Genomic DNA, 21,225 nt, shown 5'->3' with positions numbered 1-21,225 from the left:
AGTGATTTACCTTTTCGCCATGGTAGTAACCCTTTGATCAATTACCTTTAATAAGAAAGCTTCCTCCTTCCCCCCCCCTTTTTTTTCCATCTTTTCACAATTTGGGTAGGGTTGTTTTTTGGTTTGTTTAACTATTAAAGGAGGGGAAAGAAATTCCACCGCACTCCCACTAATCCTTCTTACTTAGTTTCTGAACCTTAGATTGTTTTATTTTTTTATTTTTTTTTATTTTTTTTTATTTTTATTTATGATAGTCACAGAGAGAGAGAGAGAGAGAGGCAGAGACACAGGCAGAGGGAGAAACAGGCTCCATGCACCGGGAGCCCGATGTGGGATTCGATCCCAGGTCTCCAGGATCGCGCCCTGGGCCAAAGGCAGGCGCCAAACCGCTGCGCCACCCAGGGATCCCTCTTAGATTGTTTTATTAACATTTCTAGATCTGGGGTGCCTGGGTGGCTCAGTAGGTTGTTTCTGCCTTTGGCTCAGGTCATGATCCTAGAGTCCTGGGATCGAGCCCTATATCAGGCTCCCTGCTCAGTGGGGCGTCTGCTTCTTCGCTCCTCCCCTGGCTCATGCGCGCACGCTCTCTCTCACTCTCTCTCATTCTGTCTCTCTCAAATAAATAAAATCTTCAAAAAAAAAATCTCTAGATCCACATTTGACTCTTGAGCAACATGGGCATTAAGGGGCACAGTGCCCCCATGCAATAGAAAACCCATGTATAACTTTTGGCTCCCCAGAAACTTAACAGAAGCCTAACATCAACAGCCAGTTAGCACATATTTTGTATATGTGTTATATAATGTAATCTAACAATAAGGTAAGCTAGAAAAAAAATGTTATTAAAATTGTTAAAGAAAGTATATTTACAGAACTATTTTTGTTGAAATAAATCTGTGTGTAAGTGGACCTGTATATAGTTCAAGCTTGTATTGTTCAGGGGTCAACTGTATTTGGAAATTATGGTCTCAGGCCAAGGAAAAAAATTTTTAATTTGCTCTTTGGGAAAACCTCAGAGTTTTGGGGGTCTTTATTTTGTTTTACTTTGTTTTATTAAGTCTTAGTATGTTCAAATATTGAGATTAATATGCAAGTTGCTACCTATTTAAAATATGTGCTAAATGAATTAATGTGTTCTGAAATTATTTTTCAGTTTTTACTAATCTTTGCATTTCCAGGACCCTCCTTATAGCCGGCTTCCTCCTCCTCCTCAGCCCCATCCTAGCCTAGATGAGCTACATCGCAGACGAAAGGAAATAATGGCCCAGCTAGAGGAAAGGAAAGTTATCTCTCCACCTCCTTTTGCACCTTCACCAACATTGCCTCCTACCTTTCATCAAGAGGAAGTAAGCACATCATTTTTAGTGTCATTTATCAATTTTTCCTTCATCAGTTGTTTGTTGACTGTCTTGTTTAAGTAATCTTGGCTGTTTCTAAGATTATGAGGATATTTTCCTATGTTTTCTTCTAAAAGGTTATTTTATTTTACGTTTAAATCTACATTTCATCTAGAATGGATTCTTGTTACTGTTAGGAGTAAAGGTCCATTTTTTCCCCCTAAGGGTATCTCATTGGCCTACCACCATTTAATGAAAAGAACATCTTTTCCCTAGTGCCCTGAAGTCACCATTATCATAATCAGGTCACCTTTATCATAGTCGGGTGATTATACATGTTTCTGGACTCTATTCTGTTTCATTGGTCTATTTCTTTGTCTTTGAACTAACACCACCTGTTTTAGTGTAGTTTTATAGTATGTCTTAGTATGTGGTGATGTATGTTTTCTAGTTTTGTCTTTCAATATTACTTTTGCAATTTCCAAATATTTAAAAATTCTCTTGTTGATGTTCACCAAAATATATGCTGCAATCTTTTTTAGGATTACATTGAATCTTTGGATCTGTGCTGTCCAATATAGTAAACACTAGCCACATTCTGCTAAGGAGTACTTAGTGTGGCTAGTCCAAATTCATTTGTACTGTAAGCATAAAATATGCACTGGATCTGATGTTTTAATATACTGCAGGATTAAAAAATTAATATATTCCCCTTTTTCCTCATTAATGTATTAATCACTTATTAAAATGATAATACTTCAGGGGTGCTTGGATTGCTCATTTGGTAAAGCATCTGATTCTTGATCTCAGCTCAGGTTAGGTTCTTGTTCAGGATCTCAGCTCAAGTTAGGTTCTTAGGTTCTTGTTCAGAGATCAAGCATCTGATTTTTGATCTCAGCTCAGGTTAGGTTCTTGTTCTTGTTTATTATTAAAATTAATTTTATCTATTTCTTTTTTTCATGTGGCTGTTAAAAATTTTAAAAATTATATATGTAGGTTTCAATATATTTTCATTGGGCATTGTTTTAGATCCATTTAGGGAAGAGTGACATCTTTACAATATTGAGTCTCCTAAAACATTGTACACCGCCCATTTACTTGGATCTTATTTAATTTCTTTCAATAATGTCCTAAATCATAGTTTTCAGTGTCTTGCATATCTTTAATTAAACTTATTCCTAGATAACTGATGTTTTTTGAAACAAATGGAGTCCTTTTTGAAATTTCATTTTGTTATTAATACAGAGAAATTAAGTAGATTTTTGTGTATTGACCCTTGTATTCAGCAGTGTTGCTGAATTTCCTTATTGGCTCTAGTATTTGTCAGTGGATTCTTTTGAATTTTTTATTCACACAATCAGATCCTCAAGAATGACCATTTGACTTTCTCCTTTTCAATTCTTATGTCTCTTCTTTTTCATACCTAGTGCTAGCTAAGATCCTCCAGTATAATGTCAAATAAAGGGGATGACAGCAGGTATTCTTGACTTATTTCTACTCTTGGAGCAAATAGAGCTTTTAATAATTTATCATTATGATGTTCACTGTAGGTTTTTTGGTAGATGATCTTTGTCAAATTAATGAAATTCCCCTCTGTTACTACTTTTAGACTTTTTATAAGTTAGGGACATCAAGGATTTATTTAACTCAGTAATGAGGAAAATAGGATGGTGAAATTGATTCAAAGAAGAAAGACGGGCTAATATAGTAGTGTGCAAGGCAGAGGAAAAACCACTGAAATAAAGTTGATAGAATAAACTGGTTAATGTACTATAGAGTATAAACCATAATCTTGGGGATTATCTTAGTGTTTCAACTGGACAGTGCTGATTGTTACCATGAATGAATGTTGTCTTATCTTTTTAATATCTACATGGTCTATAGTGGTGTTCACTTTTCCAGTTATAATATTGGTAATAAATTTTTTCCTGACTTTTCTGTCTAAACACTTTACATGAATTTTCCACAATAATGTAGGTTAATTAATAAGGTCATAACATCTTCTATTAATGTAATTTTACTTACTTTATTTAAGTATAAACATTACAGTTTTTCAAACATTATATATTAGAGTTCTCCTAGAACCTTGTTACACTATACTATTTTTTTTTAGCAATATGACACTGCAAAAAGTAAGCTAATTTTGGAATCAAACATAATTACTTTTGAAGTTCAGCTGTGTCACTCTGTGTGCTCCCTTGTAAGTTACTTAGCCTTCCCTAAACTCTAAAGCTCAAGTTTTTCCATTTGTAAATCCAGCATAATAAAGCCTACTTCATAGTGGTGTGGTAAAAATTTAATGAGACACAAGGCATCTGGCATGTGTAACACATTCAGTAAATAATAGCTATTTGTATTTGCTATTTTTTTACTTCTAATAAATATAATAATGCCTTGCTATTAAGGAACTTTATCTAGAATTATTTTAGTTATTGACATACAAAGCTATATTTAAAGTTCAGTTCTAAACAATCTACATATAAGTTGTATTAAATTCATACATTACGGGACACCTAGATGGCTCAGTTGGTTAGGCATCTGCCTTTGGCTCAGGTCATAATCCTTGGGTCCTGGGATTAAGCCCTGCATCAAGCTCCCTGCTCAGCAGGGAGCCTGCCTCTTCACCCTGCTCCTCTCCACCCATCTTGTAATCTCCACCTCCCCCACCTAAATAAGAATAAATAATAAATAATATACACACATATACCATAGAGAAATTTCACCAAAATCCCATTTTGTGTGCACGAACTAACCTATTACTTTTTGATAGGATCATTTAGTAATATATCCTGAGGTTTTTATATTTACATTTTTTTGTTCATTGTTTTTACTTACCCAATTATCCCAGATGTCTTTCTTTGTTAGTGTATACGTTTATATCATACTTTTTAACAATCACATAATATATCAGGATGGGGCAGGGATAAGCACTGTTGTTAGTAGGCCATTTCTTTAAAAAACTGGCTTTTCTATGTGAAGTTTACATGTGGAAGCAAAATAAAGGAGATAAAATTTTTAAATTGAGTTAGGACAAAAAAGAGTTTATAAACAATAGAAACGGGAGTTATGGTTGAAAATGAGTGATATTTATGAACAGCAAGACCCTTTGTCAGTATAGAAAACCAGTAATGACTCAGAAAAGAGGTGTTTTGGTTTTTTTTTTTTTTTAGTTTTTAGATAGGGGGAAGCATAGAGCCACTTAGATATACCAGTAGATCCTACATTATCAGTATATCAGTGTATATATATTTTTTATAAAGTGAAAGCAGTATTAAAGTTTTACTTCTAGTACCGCCCTATAATAGTATAGCCTTAGATCAACTGTGTTCTCCCATGGACCTGAGGAACATATGAGTTAGTTTACATAAAAGCACTTTCAAAACTGTAAAACCGTACACAAACGTGAATATTGTGATTTTAATAACAATACATTAGACCTAGAATAGCTATTCTCATAATTTCAGAACTCATCTTGAGAAAATTGGGTATCTTACCCTTTTCACTTCACAGAATCAACCTAAGGACCAGAATTTATTTAAAACATGAATTAATACTATTAAAGAGATTTCAGTAAAAAAGTTACTGCATCATGATGTACTACATAGAATGTTCTAAGTTACATTTTAGATAGTTTTAATTTTCTTGTTTACCTGGAATGTTATTAAAAGAAAGAATGAGAAGTGTCCAGAAAAACTAGGGCCTGGTCCATATTAGCTTAAGTGTTGACTTCCATCCAATTAAGAAGAGGATTAGCAAACCTCAAAAATCCTGTCTTGATTCATTGAGATACTTGTTTTTGACCCTCCGCTAACAACGGGTAAAAGTTAAACATCTCTCTTCACTTGTTTTATATTTTTCACAGTCTACAAAAGTCTTCTGTTGTAGCATAAATCAAATAACTATCATTATGTTGCTTTAGGATGGTGTTCTAAGAAATTCCTGCTTTATCACATTGTTACTTAGAAGACCCGTTTCCTATATGTATATATATACATACTCACATTTTTTCCCCCATCTGTAGTTTATGGATGAAGACCTGAAGGTAGCTGGGAAATACAAAGGAAATGACTACAGCCAGTATTCTCCCTGGTCATGTGACACCATCGGCTCCTACATTGGAACCAAAGATGCCAAACCCAAAGATGTGGTGGCAGTGGGGAGTGTGGAAATGATGGTATGTGTGATAACTAAGCCATAATTAATGCAAATCAAGATAAACCAAACAAGTCAGACCCCATTAATAGTGTAGACACAAATAATTGAGCTTTCCTTAAGAATTTCAGGCCCCCTTCCCTGCATGCTCTCCCTGTCTCTCTCAAATAAATAAATAAAAACCTTTTTTTAAAGGAGGGTTTATTATATTAAAGTAACAAAAATTAATAAAAATAAAACTCATTTCCTTAAATCACTAAAGAATAAAAATATTTGTCAACCTAACCTAGAGGTAATTGAAAATTTCCCAAATGAGTGAAAGACTATCAGTGTTTTACAGACATTAGTGTGCATATAAATTCTGTTGGAGTCTAATTAGAACATGTTAAAGTGCAGGTCCTAATTCAGTAAGAGTGGGGTGAGACCTGAGATTCTACATTTCTAATGAGTTCCCACAATGCTACTGCTGATGTTATTGGTCCCCAAACTATGAGTAGCAAGGATCTACCAATTAGATTTCTGTTTCCATTCATGGTGGTGCTTATTTCTTTCTGACTGGAATCCCTTTGAAACATCTGTGTTGGCAGTTAATATTTTTAGGCAGTGGTCTTCTAACTATTGAGTTTTGAAATAGAGTGGGTTGTGATGAGTTTTTTTTTTTTTAATAACTAAAAATACAAGAGCACATACAGTAAGAAGTAACTATTTGTCATGAGATTATATCTGTATATTGAATGTGTATATATGTACTGAGTCATGATGTAAAATAACATTTCTAATTGGGAGTGATCAGAGGTTTAAAAAACAATGTTTACGATGACAAGCAAGTTATTTTAGTCATACCAATAAGAACATTATACTCTTTTTTTTTAACCTTATCACAGACCTGAAGGAAATAATGTTAGAGATCTAAGTCTAGGGTGGATTTCTCATTTTACTTTTTATCAGAATGTGGAGAGTAAAGGAATGAGAGACCAGAGACTGGATCTTCAGAGAAGAGCAGCAGAAACCAGTGATGATGACCTTATCCCATTTGGAGACCGACCAACCGTATCTCGGTTTGGTGCCATCTCTCGAACTTCTAAAACAATATATCAGGGTGCTGGTCCATTGCAGGCTATGGCACCTCAGGGAGCTCCCACAAAACCTATTAATATTTCAGGTAAGAAAAAAAAATATATTTCAGGTAAGAATTGAAGGTAAGCTGATCTAGTGGGTTCCTATTCATGATTTTCAGCCCCCATCCCTACTCCCCATTTACTACCACTGCTTTCCATAATCTCCCAAAACAGTAATCTTCTAAACTCTTCCGTGGAATTATCCATGTAGAAAGCTAATTATAACCCAGGGAATTCTAAGGATACAAACTAAAATTTCTCTATGTGAAGATCATCTGTGTTGGTTTTTGTTTTAATAGCTTTGTTGCTTTTATTAAAATAATGCATTCTCATTTTTAAAATTTTAAATGGGTGCCTGGGTGGGCTTAATCAGTTAAGCATTCAACTCTTGATCTCAGTTCAGGTTTGATCTCAAGGTTGTGAGTTCAAGCCCCACAAAAAAAAAAGAAACATTTACAAAGACATTTACATTTTCCTTTCGGTGAGGAAAAAAAAAAACATTAGTACCCTTGTATCATATTGATAGACATTTTTCCAGATAGCTCTGTATACAATATGTTTGTGCCTTTTAGATTATGTCCACCTTAAGAGAAGAATGAAATCTCTGAATTGCATCATTGAACAGTAAATTATTCTCTTATAGACTATACTCCATATGGAACCCATGGCGGCTGGGGAGGTTCTCCATATTCACCTCATCAGAACATACCTTCTCAGGGACACTTCAGTGAGAGGTATGTGTCATTCTTTTTATTTTTATAAACCTTTAAAATTAATTTAGCTTTTCTTATCAATAATCTCTTTTTTTCATAGTGAAGTAACAGATTTTTATGTCAGAAAAGATCAAACCTAAGGGTTTTTTTTTTCTTTTTTTCAGTTGAAGTATAGTTGACACAATATGTTATATTAGGTCAATACTATTTTTAAAAAATAAAACTTAAAATTTATTCCATCCTTTCTTTCCCACCAAAGGGAGAGAATATCCATGTCAGAAGTGGCCAGTCATGGAAAGCCCCTTCCATCTGCTGAGAGGGAACAGCTACGACTAGAATTACAACAGCTAAACCACCAAATTAGCCAACAGACTCAGCTACGTGGACTAGAGGTACCAACTTACAGATATTTTTTCATTCCAATTTTTGAAGAGTTCTCAAAGGGGTTTTAAAAGGAAGAATTTTTGAGGTAGGATGAGCATAAAAACTTAATGTCTGTTTCTTAAAGAGTTAGTATAGGTGTCCAGTTTTCAAAGAGTTTAAGTGCTTAACAGTCCAGTGTGGGACAATAGGAAATTTAGAACTTTCTATTCCATGAGAAGAGAAAACAGACTATCTAAAATATGCCAGCAGGAATTTATATTCCCTGATGGCACATTTAAGGTATACAGTTTTTATAAACAAATGCTTTTAGCTTAACATTTTTTCATTTTCATACTGCCTTTCTTAATCTAAAAAAATTCTCATTTCTTTTAGTCTTCAGGATATATTTTTAAATCTTTAAAAGATAGAAGCTTAGAACTTAGACTTTAAAAAGACTGGCCTCTGTATAGTGATTATGCCTTTCATTAATATAGTTCTTTCAGTTGATGAGATACCATCACAGGTCCTATTTGACCCTTACAGTGACCTTGACCGGTGGTAGGTCAAGCAAGTGGTATAGTCCTCCTCTTCCAGTTGAAAGATAGTAGTTTCACAGAGGTTGAAATGTGAGCACAAGTCTTCCTGCTCCACGTTCAATGTTCTTTCCACCATGCTGCCTGACACTTAAAGAGAAAAAAATATCTGAAAACAAAGAATTTTTTAAATCTTTTAAAGTGCCACTTAAGACTAGGTTTTGTTTACATTACATTCTTTCAATTTAGAAAACTGAAGACATTCTGCTGATAAATACTTTACTGCCTCCTGGAGAAAATGAAAACTATTAGAACATTAGTCATTATCTTTCTACCAAGATCTTTAATAAGGAAGACATCCCTTTGGAAATAAATTTTTAACTAATTCTTCGATTCCCTTATTACAAAGACCAACAGGAGATTGCTTTTTTGGGAATACATGTCTGACTTGTGTTCTTTATGTAAGCAGTAAGGCTTAGAATTTTTTTTTACTATATAACATTCCTATTTTATCTTGTGCCATTTCATTTACATTGGTCTAGAACTTCTTGCTGATTCCTATTGTAAAAAAAAAAATATGCTGTGTTTGACTATGTCCTTTGGTTGACTTTTTCCATCAACTCTTATTCCTTATCATACTAATTCATGGATTTTTGTCTAAGTTGAAATTTGTAGACCCATTTTCTGTTCCAAAAGGATAATCAGCATCAGTTGGAAGTTTGCCACATATTTAACTCAGTATGGTTAAAAGTCCTTGCCATTACTGAGGTTTCATTGAAATAAACCGCAGGATTTACTTCAGAAAATTGAATTTAAGAAAGATGGGGAAAGATGTACATTTATACTTCTCTTTCAAATAAAGTAAGAGCAACTTCTACCTAATGTTAAATTACTGTTTACTAAGTTTAAATCACCTAGTTTTTCTTTTTTAATTCAGATGGCACTCAAAAGAGACAATGCCTCATAGTTGCATCATTTCTATTGCACATATCTTCCTGATAAGCTACTTTAGGCAGTGGTCTGAGAATGGGCCTGGTCATCCCGTGCATGGTGTGAAATGTGTTGAGTTGTGTATGTGCTTGGCTTTATGCACTAGGCTGTTAGTAACAGGCTGCTGTTGCAGAGGGAGGTCAACACCCTGGCAGGCCAGTCACAGCCCCCACCACCACCTCCAAAATGGCCTGGGATGATTTCAAGTGAGCAATTGAGTTTGGAACTGCACCAGGTGGAAAGGGAAATCGGGAAGAGAACCCGGGAACTGAGTCTGGTGAGTGTTCTGGTGGAAAAGGGGTGGGAACTGGAAGAGGTGAAAGGAAAGCTTTTGTGTAGTGATGTCTTAGAACTTGGAGCTCTAGAGCTCTAGAATCATCACCCCTAAGGCACTCTAGTGAGTGGTTAATATCTAGAATAATCATGAAGATGGGCTGCATTCATTCCTCCTTTTTTATTCATTCCTCTTTTTTATTCATTCCTCCTCTCATTCCCTTTTGATGTGAGTGTTCTTTGTCTTAGGATTCTGCATTATGAAAAACTTGCAGGGAAAACAGGGCAGTTAATTAGGTATTATTAAATTATTGTTAAACATACTGATTAGGGAAGCTGAGAGGGGATGATGTTATGATTTTGCAATACCATGATCTTAAAAAACTATGTGTTCACAAATAGCAGCCCTTTAGTTATTGAAGACCTGTTTTTTTATTATGAGGGAAATGCAATCTACACATTCCTTCCTGAGGAATTGTATCCGTGGATATGCCTCCTAATGCACAAATACTGGTTTTGGGAAAATTTGGGGGGAGTGAACCATTCCCCTAGGTTGCATGGTAATTGACTCTTTTGTTAAATGGTTATAAGTTCTTTCCAAGCAAATAAATGAGGTATTTCATTTTTTTGCTTTCAATAAGTATGTTATAGGTAGTGATTATATTTTTGCTTACCTTTTCTAAGTCATCAGTTTTTCTAACTTGGGGTATTCTCTCCCTTGTTTTCTAGCTTGGATAGTGAGCAGATGTACTCTCTTATTATCATGTATGTCTCCCTTTTAGGCTGCCCATTTCTTTGGTCACTTTATAAAAATGATTTATAAATATCATATAAAATATGATTTTGGATTATCAATTTGTATTATCTATATTTGGTCTATTTCATTAGCACTGTTAAATAGAAGATAATTGAATTTACTTCTTCTCTTCCAAAGGAGAACCAGTGTACTCTGGACATGAAAAGCAAATTGAATACAAGTAAACAAGCAGAAAATGGACAACCAGAACCACAAAATAAGGTTTCAGCTGAGGACCTTACATTGACATTCAGGTAAAGAAAGGGACATTTCATAGTCTTATATTATCCAATCCTGACAGAAGTTCCCTCATAAATATGATTTGTTTTAAAAAAAAATACCATTATTCAGGTGTACCTGGGTGGCTCAGTCAGTTAAGTGTTTGCCTTCAGCTCATGTCATGATCCTGGGGTCCTGGGATCAAGCCCTGCATTGGACTCCCTGCTCAGCTGAGAGTCTGCTTCTCCCTCCCTCTCTCTCTGCCTCTACATTCTGCTTGTGCCCTCTCTTCTCTCTCTCAAATAAATAAAATCTCTTTTTTAAAAAATCATTCTGTATACATTGAGAAAAGAATATTTTCACATAAATTTAGTTCTAAAACTTGTTTTTTTGAGTCATGAAACTTATTTACAGATCCAAGATTGGATTGTTAATATATAACAAATGAGTTTTTCTGGTTCCATTTCTTCATTCTCCTATTTTTTAATTTATTTAAAACCAATTCAGCATTTTGGTGTAGACCTTTCCAGTCCTTTTATTTTATTTTTTATTTATTTTTTTTTTTTTTTAATTTTTTATTTATTTATGATAGTCACAGAGAGAGAGAGAGGCAGAGACACAGGCAGAGAGAGAAGCAGGCTCCATGCACCGGGAGCCTGATGTGGGATTCGATCCCAGGTCTCCAGGATCGCGCCCTGGGCCAAAGGCAGGCGCTAAACCACTGCGCCACCCAGGGATCCCTCCAGTCCTTTTAAAGTGTGTGGATATGTAGCCTCTTTCAAATCCACCTTCCACCCTATCCCCCTAGTTTTTAATTTCGCCTATCCCACATCATCTAGAGGTGTGGAAGGATATATGTCAGCTACGATTAAACAACCCCGCAATAAACCGTATCACAGTCTATTCTTTGTTTGCATAGCTTTAATTATTTCCCTAGGTTATTGTGAAGTCATTTACTACAGAGTCTTGAGTTACCTTCCTGATGATTGTACAACAATAATTTCTAATGCTCTGTTGGTTTCAGGCTTAAGTTTTAGCTGTTTAAATCCATGCATTTGTCCTAAGTTCAGAATAATTTCTCATACGGGTAAGCCTGCTAAAGCTTAAAGGGGTCAGAACTTTTTCTTATTAAAGTCCTGTTAGTAAGTATTTAAAACTATGGGTCTTACAGTCTCTGGAAATGCTCAATTCTGCCATTGTAGTGTGAAAGCAGTCATAGACAATACATAAACAAATGGGCAGGCTGTGTTTCAGTAAAACTGTACTTAGAAAAATAGGCACTGATTAGCCTTCATTTGCCCACTTCTATAATAAAGCATGGGTATAGAACTGTAAACTAATATTTAAAAGCTACTTGTGTATTTTTCCATACTCCTAAAAGAAAGGCCCTATTGATTTTATTCTACTAATCATTTTTATCTCTCCTTATTTAATATTGTTGTTTTTTTAATTAATAGTGATGTACCAAATGGCTCAGCTTTGACACAAGAGAATATCAGCCTCCTGTCAAACAAGACCAGCTCTCTGAACCTGTCAGAGGATCCCGAGGGAGGAGGTGACAACAATGACTCCCAGAGAGCTGGAGTCACATCCACTTCTGCTCCCTAAATTATGAAGAGTTCGACTTTTATCTTTTGCTCCTGATCAATTTGTGGGGCATAGGGGTAGGAGAACAGATAACTTCTAAACTTTTTCTCTGAGAGTGGTCAGAGAAATCCAAGAAAAGTACCGGAGGCAATGTGCACAAATACCACTACTAAAAACAAACCCTGCACATAGTTCACATTAATGCATTTTTTAATTTAAAAAAAAAGAAAAAGAAAAAGAAAATTAGCAGTATCTGCAAGCAATTCAGATTAAATTTGTTTTTGTTCTGTGAATGAACTTTATTTTAATAACTTTGGACGCCTTGGATCCAGGGCTTTAAAAAAAAAGAAGATATTATATATACACTCTGTTTGATTAATTGTATGATCTTAATGAAGTAGGTTTTTCTTGTATTTTGGTATTATTACATACCCAGTGTATAATTCCTTATCCCCGATCCTTCCCAACTTTCACAACCCCATAAGTTAAAACAGACAGAAAGCACCGGACTGTCTGAGAATTCTGTGGTGCTTGAGAAACAAAGAGACAGTAGTAGACTAGTTATTAGAAAATGTGCAGCAAACCAACTTTTCCAAGAGCTATTATTTGAAAGTCATAATTTTCTTTCCCTTTCTGGTTTCTGGCTTCATGTAAGTGTTTTTCATATGGCACTAAAACTTTTTGTTGTTCAGGTGGGTTTTGTTTCTTGTTTTTGTTTTTACTTCCACTTTTTCAGAGAGATAATTCCTAATTAATTTTTTGAAGTCCTCATTTCCATATTATGGATCCATTTCATTCTCTTGATGTAATCAGAAAGCCAGGCCAATATTGTAGGCTGTTCGATTAGATTTAAATGGAGATTATTTTAAGAATGAACTGTAATTTATTAGTACTGAAAAATACATGGTTGGTATATTACCTGTACTGAGCTGATCGTTGGAAATTTGGAGTTGTACTTTTCAAATTAAACTTTTGTTAAAATCATAAAATGTTTTTTAAAAACCCAAAAAACAAAAACCACTGGGAAAATCAACCATGTTTTAAAACTGCAACACTTGAACTGAAAATGAACAGTCACATTATTTCTGTTGATGTTTTTGTTCTGTTTTACTGTCAGAACCCAAAAGTATAAAATAAAATAAAAGCCCCTGGTTTTCAAATAGATGAGTCAAATACAAACTGCCCAGTTCTTAAGGATAGTTTATAAATTAACAGTTGTTGTTCAGAATCATTGGCGCCAGTAGGCAGTTAAGTACCTAAAAGTTAGTTTTCATAGTGAAGAGATTCTTGATGAAAATGTTGAAAAGAATAAGAAGAAATTTTAAAGTTTAGTTCTGCTGCACATATTCTGATGCCATGTGTCTATACTGAGCTAAGACCCTATAAAACATGTTTAGGGGGGATTATTTGATATAGTCACCCTCCTCATTCCTATGTTTGCCTGATTTTTAAAAAATTTCCCTTTCTGGATTATACTACTACAACAGAAAGCACTGGTTATGTAATAAGTTACTGCATTGCTTTGGTTGGGTAAAAGCAAGAGTTTGTATTTTTCTTGTTTCTTATTTTCTTAACCCTTAACTCCTGCTGAGGTCATAACAACCTCAGTGTAAGCTCTATATCCATCATACTGTTAACTGAAACAAATGGGGGGAGGGGGGAGGGAAATACAGTCCTGCCATTGCCTACCAGTAGGAGAGTCCAAACAGAACACTCTTTTGAGTAGCGATTATTTAATTTGCCCAGTCAAGGCACCGTGTTTATATACTATTTCACATTGAATTTGATTATGCCCTACAGACCTGGCTGGTCAAGGATTTGATATACACATATTGGCTTGGGATTCGAGCTTTCTTTTTTATTTAAATAAAAATTTATATATATTATATATATATACATATATACATAGCTATATCTGTATATATATTGGGTATGTTTTAAGGATTTTTTCGCATGAGCGCAGCTGTTGCGATAAAATGACTGATTGGGAGGTAGAAGCACTGAATGAAGATGAGGCATTTTTTTCAGTTGATATCCATATTTTCCTTTTTAAAAATACACACTTGCTTTTTTTGCTTTTTGTTTGTTTTCTTTTTTGCTTAAAACCCTATTATATGTAAGTGCTTATTGTTTTTTGGGAGAAGGAAAGAAACTGTGTGTGTCTGACAGAGTCCCAAGATTTTTCATTTCTTTGTGTAACTATAAAAGGCAACATTCTTGGCCTCCAACATTCTGTAGGCAGATTTGGGCAGTCTTATTTCTCCTTTGGACATGTTAGATAATTCATAAATTTTAGAAGCAGTTGGTTCAGCTTGGAACTCAGAATGATTCTGATATTGGAAAGGAATTTATGAGTATTGATTTTGTTGACATTCAGAATAAAATTAAAATTCTATTTTGGAATTCCATTGAGACATCTAATAAGTCAATTTATTTTTATATCTTTCAAATACACTCCTTGCTTTCACCATTTTGATTTTGTAAGTTAGACAGGAATAGGTGTTAACTTATTCTAACTTTATTACTATTCTGAATAAAACTAGAAAAGCCACAGTTGAATTGACTTAAAATAACTCTTTCACTTTTTAAGATAATTTCATTGGGGATGGGGATGGGAGGCAGATCTCTTAAATTGTAGCCTTAATTCTAGCTGTAACCTCAATAAGGACCCACACACTCTAGAGGAAATCTAGTTGAGCAGAAAGGCAAAAGAATGATATCCTGTTCTCATTGTGCATATGACTTACCTATTTAAATTGGTCACTGCTTTTTATCTCATGGAAATTCTTAAAACTTTCCTAGTGTTCATAAGCAGTTTTAGGAATTAAATAAAACCTCCAAAGTTTGGATTTTTTTTTTCTTTTCTTTTCCTTTTCTCTGTGATACACTTTGTAAAATGATGAACCTGTAAGGGTAAGTGGCATATTTGGGCAAAACTACTTGATTCTTTTAAAATGTATGCCTTTAGAGACAGTTAAGAAATTAAATCAGTCAGGAAATAGAGTTTTTATGCTTTCTACTTAGTAAAATATGAATTTCTTCTGGAGATGACTTTATTTGCTTTTCACTGAATTTAGAAGCAAGACTGACAAAAACAAAAAAGCAAGACTGACATCACAGATGAACACAAGCAATTCTTAGAGGGTTATGGTAGGAGTATATTAAGCACTGTGTTCATTCTTGTTTAGATAACAAAACCGGAATCTTATTATAGCTAGGGATATAAAAGTACTTTGACTTTCTTTTTTCCCCCAAGGTATCTCTGGAAAAGAATAAAACTGAGAATAAGATATCTACACGCAATTTCCTAACTTATATATAGTTCTTTTGCCTTACTTCTAGATACTGTCACAAGATAAATCCAATAGCTGCCCTGTCTTGGGTAATTTACAGAAGCTAAAGTGACCAAAGATCCATTCCTTGTTACTTTTGTAATCAAAAGAACAGTTAGTTGTAGTATAGGTTTCTAGTAATAGTATTCACATGATAAGACACTATTTCTAATGCCAGCTACAAATATTCAACTACTCACAATGTATAAAAAATTATTTGGTATGGCATTTATGTGGCTGATTCCCTTCTCTCATCTTATTTCCCTTTCCCTTCTCCTCCACTTTCCTGTGTATTTATTCTTTTGCCTAAAATAAAATTGGTATGATTCTCATTTGCTACCATGAATATGTAACTCCATCAGACTTTCCATAGGTCTTCAGGATTGGAGCTCAAAGTTTTGTGGTTTTTTTTTTTTCTGGCCCTTTTCTATCTTGCAAATTCCCCTTGACTTACCCACAGCCCTCCCTAATCTGCAACAGTGACAGTTTGCTGCCTCAAAACAGAGCATTCAAATGAATTCGCTTAGCCAATAACTTCTGTGAAGTTGCCTTTTCTAATGGTGTTATTACTCAGTGATGCACAAATGTGGTATTTGCCCTACTGGTAGGCAAACAAAGGTCTGGTTAAGAATGGTAACCTGCTGTTTTCTTTAAAGGAGAGCCAAAGACTTGTGCTTTACTCTGTTTTGGTTTGGGGGGGAAATAGCCATTTTGATTGTGAAACCTTTTAGTATTTGTGATTGTATTGTCTAAGCAGATTTGTCTAAAGTTAACTGTTAAAGGTAGCTGGCCTTATAAAATGTAAAAGTAATGAAAATTCATCAGTTTCTCTAAACCAGTGAATGTCATCTTTTACAGTATTTTGTGTAAGCAGTCCCCCCATTTTTTGAGATTATCTTGTCATAATAGCATCTTGTGTGTTTTGGTTTTTTACTTGTATCTGAAGGACAATCTATCACTTTGGTCAAGCTATGAGACTGGGTAAAAGAATTCATGAGCATGTGACTAGTGAGAAATAAACTGTAGTCACTGCATATGAGATTATATTCAGATTTGGAGGAAAAAACAGATTCTTTTCACTAAAAGGTATTTGCTTTTAAATACAAATGGTGATGGATGGAGGTCTTACCATCTTCCACTTTGTTTTTGCTCATTTTAAAGAATTGAGTAAAGGTTTCATAATATAAAATCTACCTGTAAAAAGCACCTGTAATGATACATATTTTATTAAAAGGAAAGACCTAGTGACTTTTTAGGAGAAATTAATAATCTGCCTGAAAAGTAACTGTACTCTAAAAAAGCCTGATCATGTGTATTTTTAGTTGGTGATACATGGTGATGGTGATGCAAGATGATCTCTTCCTGGAAAATCAGCCTGTTCTTGTCGATGAAAATTAGAGCAACTAAACTAGAGCAGATTTCACTTTAAACATTAGGAATTGAACAAGCAAGCAGTCTACTGCTATTGTCATTTTACCCATTTTGCTGGTCCTCATTCATACCTTTCTACCTTGAACATCTATGGGTTTTATATTTATTTGTTACTTCAGCTCAGCTTTATGAAATTTTCCTGCTGAAATGACTTATTGGGAATTGTAGGTGGATTGCAGTTAATATATTTTTTAAATTATTCAACTTTTTGAGCCATTTGAAAAAGAAAGCTATTTTTGTCAAAAAGTACTATTAATTATAGCAAATGCCCTTATAATTTGGTTTTTAAGATTTTATTGCTTTGACTCCTAGAGATGTTTCCATATATAACATTCTCATTGGTAATACTAGCTACGATGTTAATAAAGAATAGGACACTGCCACCACCAGAAAGAAATAACACCTTTTAATAATAGTGTTCCCAATAGGTGGGTTTTCAATACTGCACTGAACAAAGTGGGTAAAGCCCTTTGAAATCCTGTTGTGATAAAGGGACTTAACCTCACCACTGGAATCCTTGTTTTCAGAGCCTCTGAATTTTCAGCCAAACACTGAATTTACTCTAAATTTGATTCCTGAACAAAACATCCCTAGAGTAATAACCTTTATTTTCACAAGAAAATAAGGCACAATAACCCAAGAGAGAGAAATTAAACCTCAAGATTATATAGTGTCCAAAAATGTGTATTTAGGAAAGTTACATCCTGTGGAGTTAGTATATTATCTACTAGATAAGGTGACTTATTTTCTTGTATTGAGGTCTCTGTTTCTGATTGTTTTTGTTTTGTTTTGTTGTTTTTAACTCTTAAGTAGACAGAGCTCACAAGTCTTTGGCATCCATATTAGGTTGTACACTCAGAGTCATCTTATAACTGGAAACTGTCAAGCAGCCCCTGCCACCCACCCCAGCTAGTGCATAAAAGGGTCAAGAAAAGGATGGAAAGAAACTGTTGGATAATTGGTTGCCTAGTTGTTCGTTGGGTGGGGGCTGATTTAAAAAAAAAAAATCATTTATAGTGTAATCACTGATTGGCTGCCATTCTTACAACGATATCTAAACAACCCTGTAAAATATTCCTCTGATTTAAAGGTAATTTAAACATTTGTTTATCATTTTTACATCCTCTGTTCAACTAAGGCACTGTCCTGAGTGCTACTTTTTCCAAGTGTATTATTGCCCACATTTTCATTACCCCAGCCCCACCCCATTCATCCTTTCTCTTCTCACCTTCTGGAAATGAAAGGAACCTAGAGGGACTTTTTTCTTTCCTTTTCTTTTTTATTTACTGATCCAGAGGTCTCATTGTCTTACTTTATGATGATACTATGACTTCTTGGAACGAGAGCAATGGAAAAAGTGAATTAAAATGATGAACAAAATCTTTTACCCACTTAAGCATTTTCCAGTTGTGAGATTCCTCTTTGTGTGTGGTCTGTTCCCTTGTTACCCCTGCTACCCATCCCACCCCCCACACTATGGTCAATTTGGTCTTTAGGCCCATACCAGTCTCCCCGAGACATTCTGCAGTCATTATCACCTTTTTGGGTGGATTTTTTTTTTGTTTTTTGTTTTTTTTTTTTAAACTTTTTAACATTGATGCATATTTGCTTGGGATAGAGCTTGTGTAATTTACCAATCGTATTGATTGTATGTGATTGTGCCCTGCAGAGGTATATTTAACAAGACAAAAATAATTTAGATTAATAAAGGAGCCCATGATATTTGAGTCAGGTTATAAATGACTTCATGAAATCACTTAGTTTTGGATAGTGAGAATTTATATCTCCTGTTCTTAGAAATCAGTGCTAGACAAAAATACCATTTTTTAAAAGTTCTCTTGCATTCCTATTTTTTCCTTGCCTCAGCCCCGTTTTTTTTTTTTGCCTTTCTCCACCCACCTGTTCAGAAATAAAAATATTGAGTCTTAAAGTGACAGCTGATTTTAAATTGCTAACGTTTGTGAAATTTTACTTTTTCCCAGTGTTTTCAACTTAAAAAGAAGACAAATAGGTTAGAATTTCAATCTGTGTGAATAATTCTTTAGCATCTTACAAACTGTGAAATCTTATTTGAAATTCTCTTGAAAGTTCTTTTGGAATAGGAAAAAGAACCCTGTTTGAAATGGACCATTTTCTTCTCTTTAATGTGTTTATATTTCCAATTTTTAAACAGCCTTCAAAATAAGTGAGGTGGAAATAGAGTAATAGGAAGATGTTTAGGGCAGCAGAATTCTGGGTCTGAATAAGTACATGTTACACTTGTCAGGTTTTTAAGAGGATTAAGGCCATCTTTTTCAATTTTGTATTATTTGTGTGCATGTTGTTTATATCAAAGATGCCACATTTGTTAAAATGCTATTTCCTTTATTACCTTGGAAACTGACTCAGCCTCATGTTGCTCCTAAGTAGTGTTTAAAGCTCCCATGAGTTGCAGATAAAAGGGTTATTTTAACAAGTAGAAGGAGGTGATTCACCTTTTGGTTTGTAAATATATGAAAGTGTCTACAAGGTCTTTATCTGCTTTCTGTCAGCATTTATATTAAATGATAAATTAATGAGGAGAAACGTGTAGTCTTTTTTTATAAATGAGTCTGTGCCATTTTATTCTAACCTTGGGATTGTTACACCTTTCTTACACTTTTTATGTAAAAAAAATAGCAAATTAGATACTATGCACAAGTAAACACATACTTGTAGTAGCCAATTTTGTAGAGATATCATAGGAATTACTCCAGCCTTAAATACATTGCAGTCCAATTCTTTCATATGTTCTACAGCAATTGCACATTAGCAGTAAAAGCAATGGTTTTGAGATCCTACGGTCAGTATTCAATGAGACTCCATGGCTAACATCCAAAGTTCTGGTTCTTAGGGCTACTCTTAATCAGGACCTTCTTTATTTTTAAGCAACATGGAATTCCTCTGAGTACCTTCCTGATGCAAATATTTTTTTTTCTTTCCATTCTTCTAATTGTCCTGAAATCCCCACCAATTAGTCATTCCTCGCAGTTAGAAGATAAGTGTAGGTTGGTTTCTCTTAGAAACTGGTGTAAAATATGCCTAAGTCAGCAATTCAGTGGTGTGAAGAAGAAAAAAGGGGAGGGGAAAGGACTGCTCTAGATTCAAAGGAAAGAGGAAAAAAAGAACAAATACAACATGTAGAGTTTATTTGGATCCTGATTCCAACAAATCAAATGTGCAAAGGCACTTTTTGAAGTAATAATTGGGTACTAGGTAAAACCAAGGAATGACCTTTTTGTTCAGTGTAATAATATATTTATAGAAGTAATCTTACAGGGGATCCCTGGGTGGCGCAGTGGTTTGGCGCCTGCCTTTGGCCCAGGGCGCGATCCTGGAGACCCGGGATCGAATCCCACGTCGGGCTCCTGGTGCATGGAGCCTGCTTCTCCCTCTGCCTGTGTCTCTGCCTCTCTCTCTCTCTCTCTCTGACTATCATAAATAAATAAAAATTAAAAAAAAAAAAAGAAGTAATCTTACAGAAATTGGCTGGCATTTCCTTTATTTTTGAAGAAAAGTAATACACATAAACAGGATTATTTACACCTCCTACCAACAATTAGCAATTAGATATCCTTTGTTTGGTACCATACCTGACCCTAAGGGAAGGAACCATAGTTAAAAAGGTCAGAGGACATTAAGGATGGTAACTACGGCAACCATCCTTGAATGTTAAGAAATCTAGAGTGGGAATAATTCCAAAGCCAATCGTACCATCTTTACCACTTTGCTACTCCTACCCTGCCCACAAGTGGTAGGGTATTTTCTGATCCCTTACAGACTCAAATAGAGTAATGGGAGTTTGTTTTTTCTGTATATTAGCATTTCATTCCCATTAACCAGCTAATCTGCGATGATCAATTAATAAATCCCCTCCACTTTTTTGTTTATTATTTTTTAAAGCTTTTATTTATTCATGAGAGACTCAGGCAGAGACCGAGGCAGAGGGAGAAGCAGGTTCCATGCAGGGAGCCCGCCGTGGGACTTGATCCCGGGACCACAGGATCACACCCTGAGCTGAAGGCAGACACTCAACCACTGAGCCACCCAGGTGTCCCTTTTATTTTGTTTTGTTTTAAAGACCTCCACTTTTCAACATGGTAGCCATTAATGGCTGCCACCTTTTTTGAAACACGTTGCAAATCAAAAATGAACTTTGAGCTACTCACTGAACACCCACTTAGGTATTTATTGAAGTGATTTATTGAGTTGAGTTCTTAATCACGTGTACAACACTAAAAGAGAACACTATCCTCAAGGAGCTTGGACTCTAGTTATGGAAATTGACACGAAAACAGTTTAAAAATAGGTACAATCAGGATCCCTGGGTGGCGCAGTGGTTTAGCACCTGCCTTTGGCCCAG

At 34.9% G+C, this 21,225-nt stretch overlaps 1 protein-coding gene across 3 annotated transcripts in view; it reads left to right on the top strand.

The window, feature by feature from the left end:
- The window catches only part of RC3H1 (ring finger and CCCH-type domains 1), a 79,758-nt gene extending 60,349 nt beyond the window's left edge, over nucleotides 1–19,409 (top strand). For 2 of the 3 annotated variants that reach the window (XM_041753455.1, XM_041753449.1), the window contains exons 13-20: nucleotides 1,179–1,346; nucleotides 5,359–5,511; nucleotides 6,438–6,651; nucleotides 7,251–7,341; nucleotides 7,580–7,712; nucleotides 9,313–9,483; nucleotides 10,414–10,529; nucleotides 11,952–19,409. In XM_041753455.1, the coding sequence (XP_041609389.1) occupies nucleotides 1,179–1,346; nucleotides 5,359–5,511; nucleotides 6,438–6,651; nucleotides 7,251–7,341; nucleotides 7,580–7,712; nucleotides 9,313–9,483; nucleotides 10,414–10,529; nucleotides 11,952–12,102 (1,197 nt within the window). In that variant the 3' untranslated portion in view covers nucleotides 12,103–19,409. The remainder of the gene's footprint in view (nucleotides 1–1,178; nucleotides 1,347–5,358; nucleotides 5,512–6,437; nucleotides 6,652–7,250; nucleotides 7,342–7,579; nucleotides 7,713–9,312; nucleotides 9,484–10,413; nucleotides 10,530–11,951) is intronic. The other variant, XM_041753463.1, reaches the window with a different exon arrangement.
- The last annotated feature ends 1,816 nt before the right edge of the window (nucleotides 19,410–21,225 follow it).

The sequence above is a fragment of the Vulpes lagopus genome, chromosome 1 (genome assembly GCF_018345385.1).
Source record: "Vulpes lagopus strain Blue_001 chromosome 1, ASM1834538v1, whole genome shotgun sequence".
Lineage (NCBI taxonomy): Eukaryota > Metazoa > Chordata > Mammalia > Carnivora > Canidae > Vulpes > Vulpes lagopus.
Note: the sequence above shows the minus strand (reverse complement) of the source record. Positions and strands in the feature narration are given on the sequence as shown.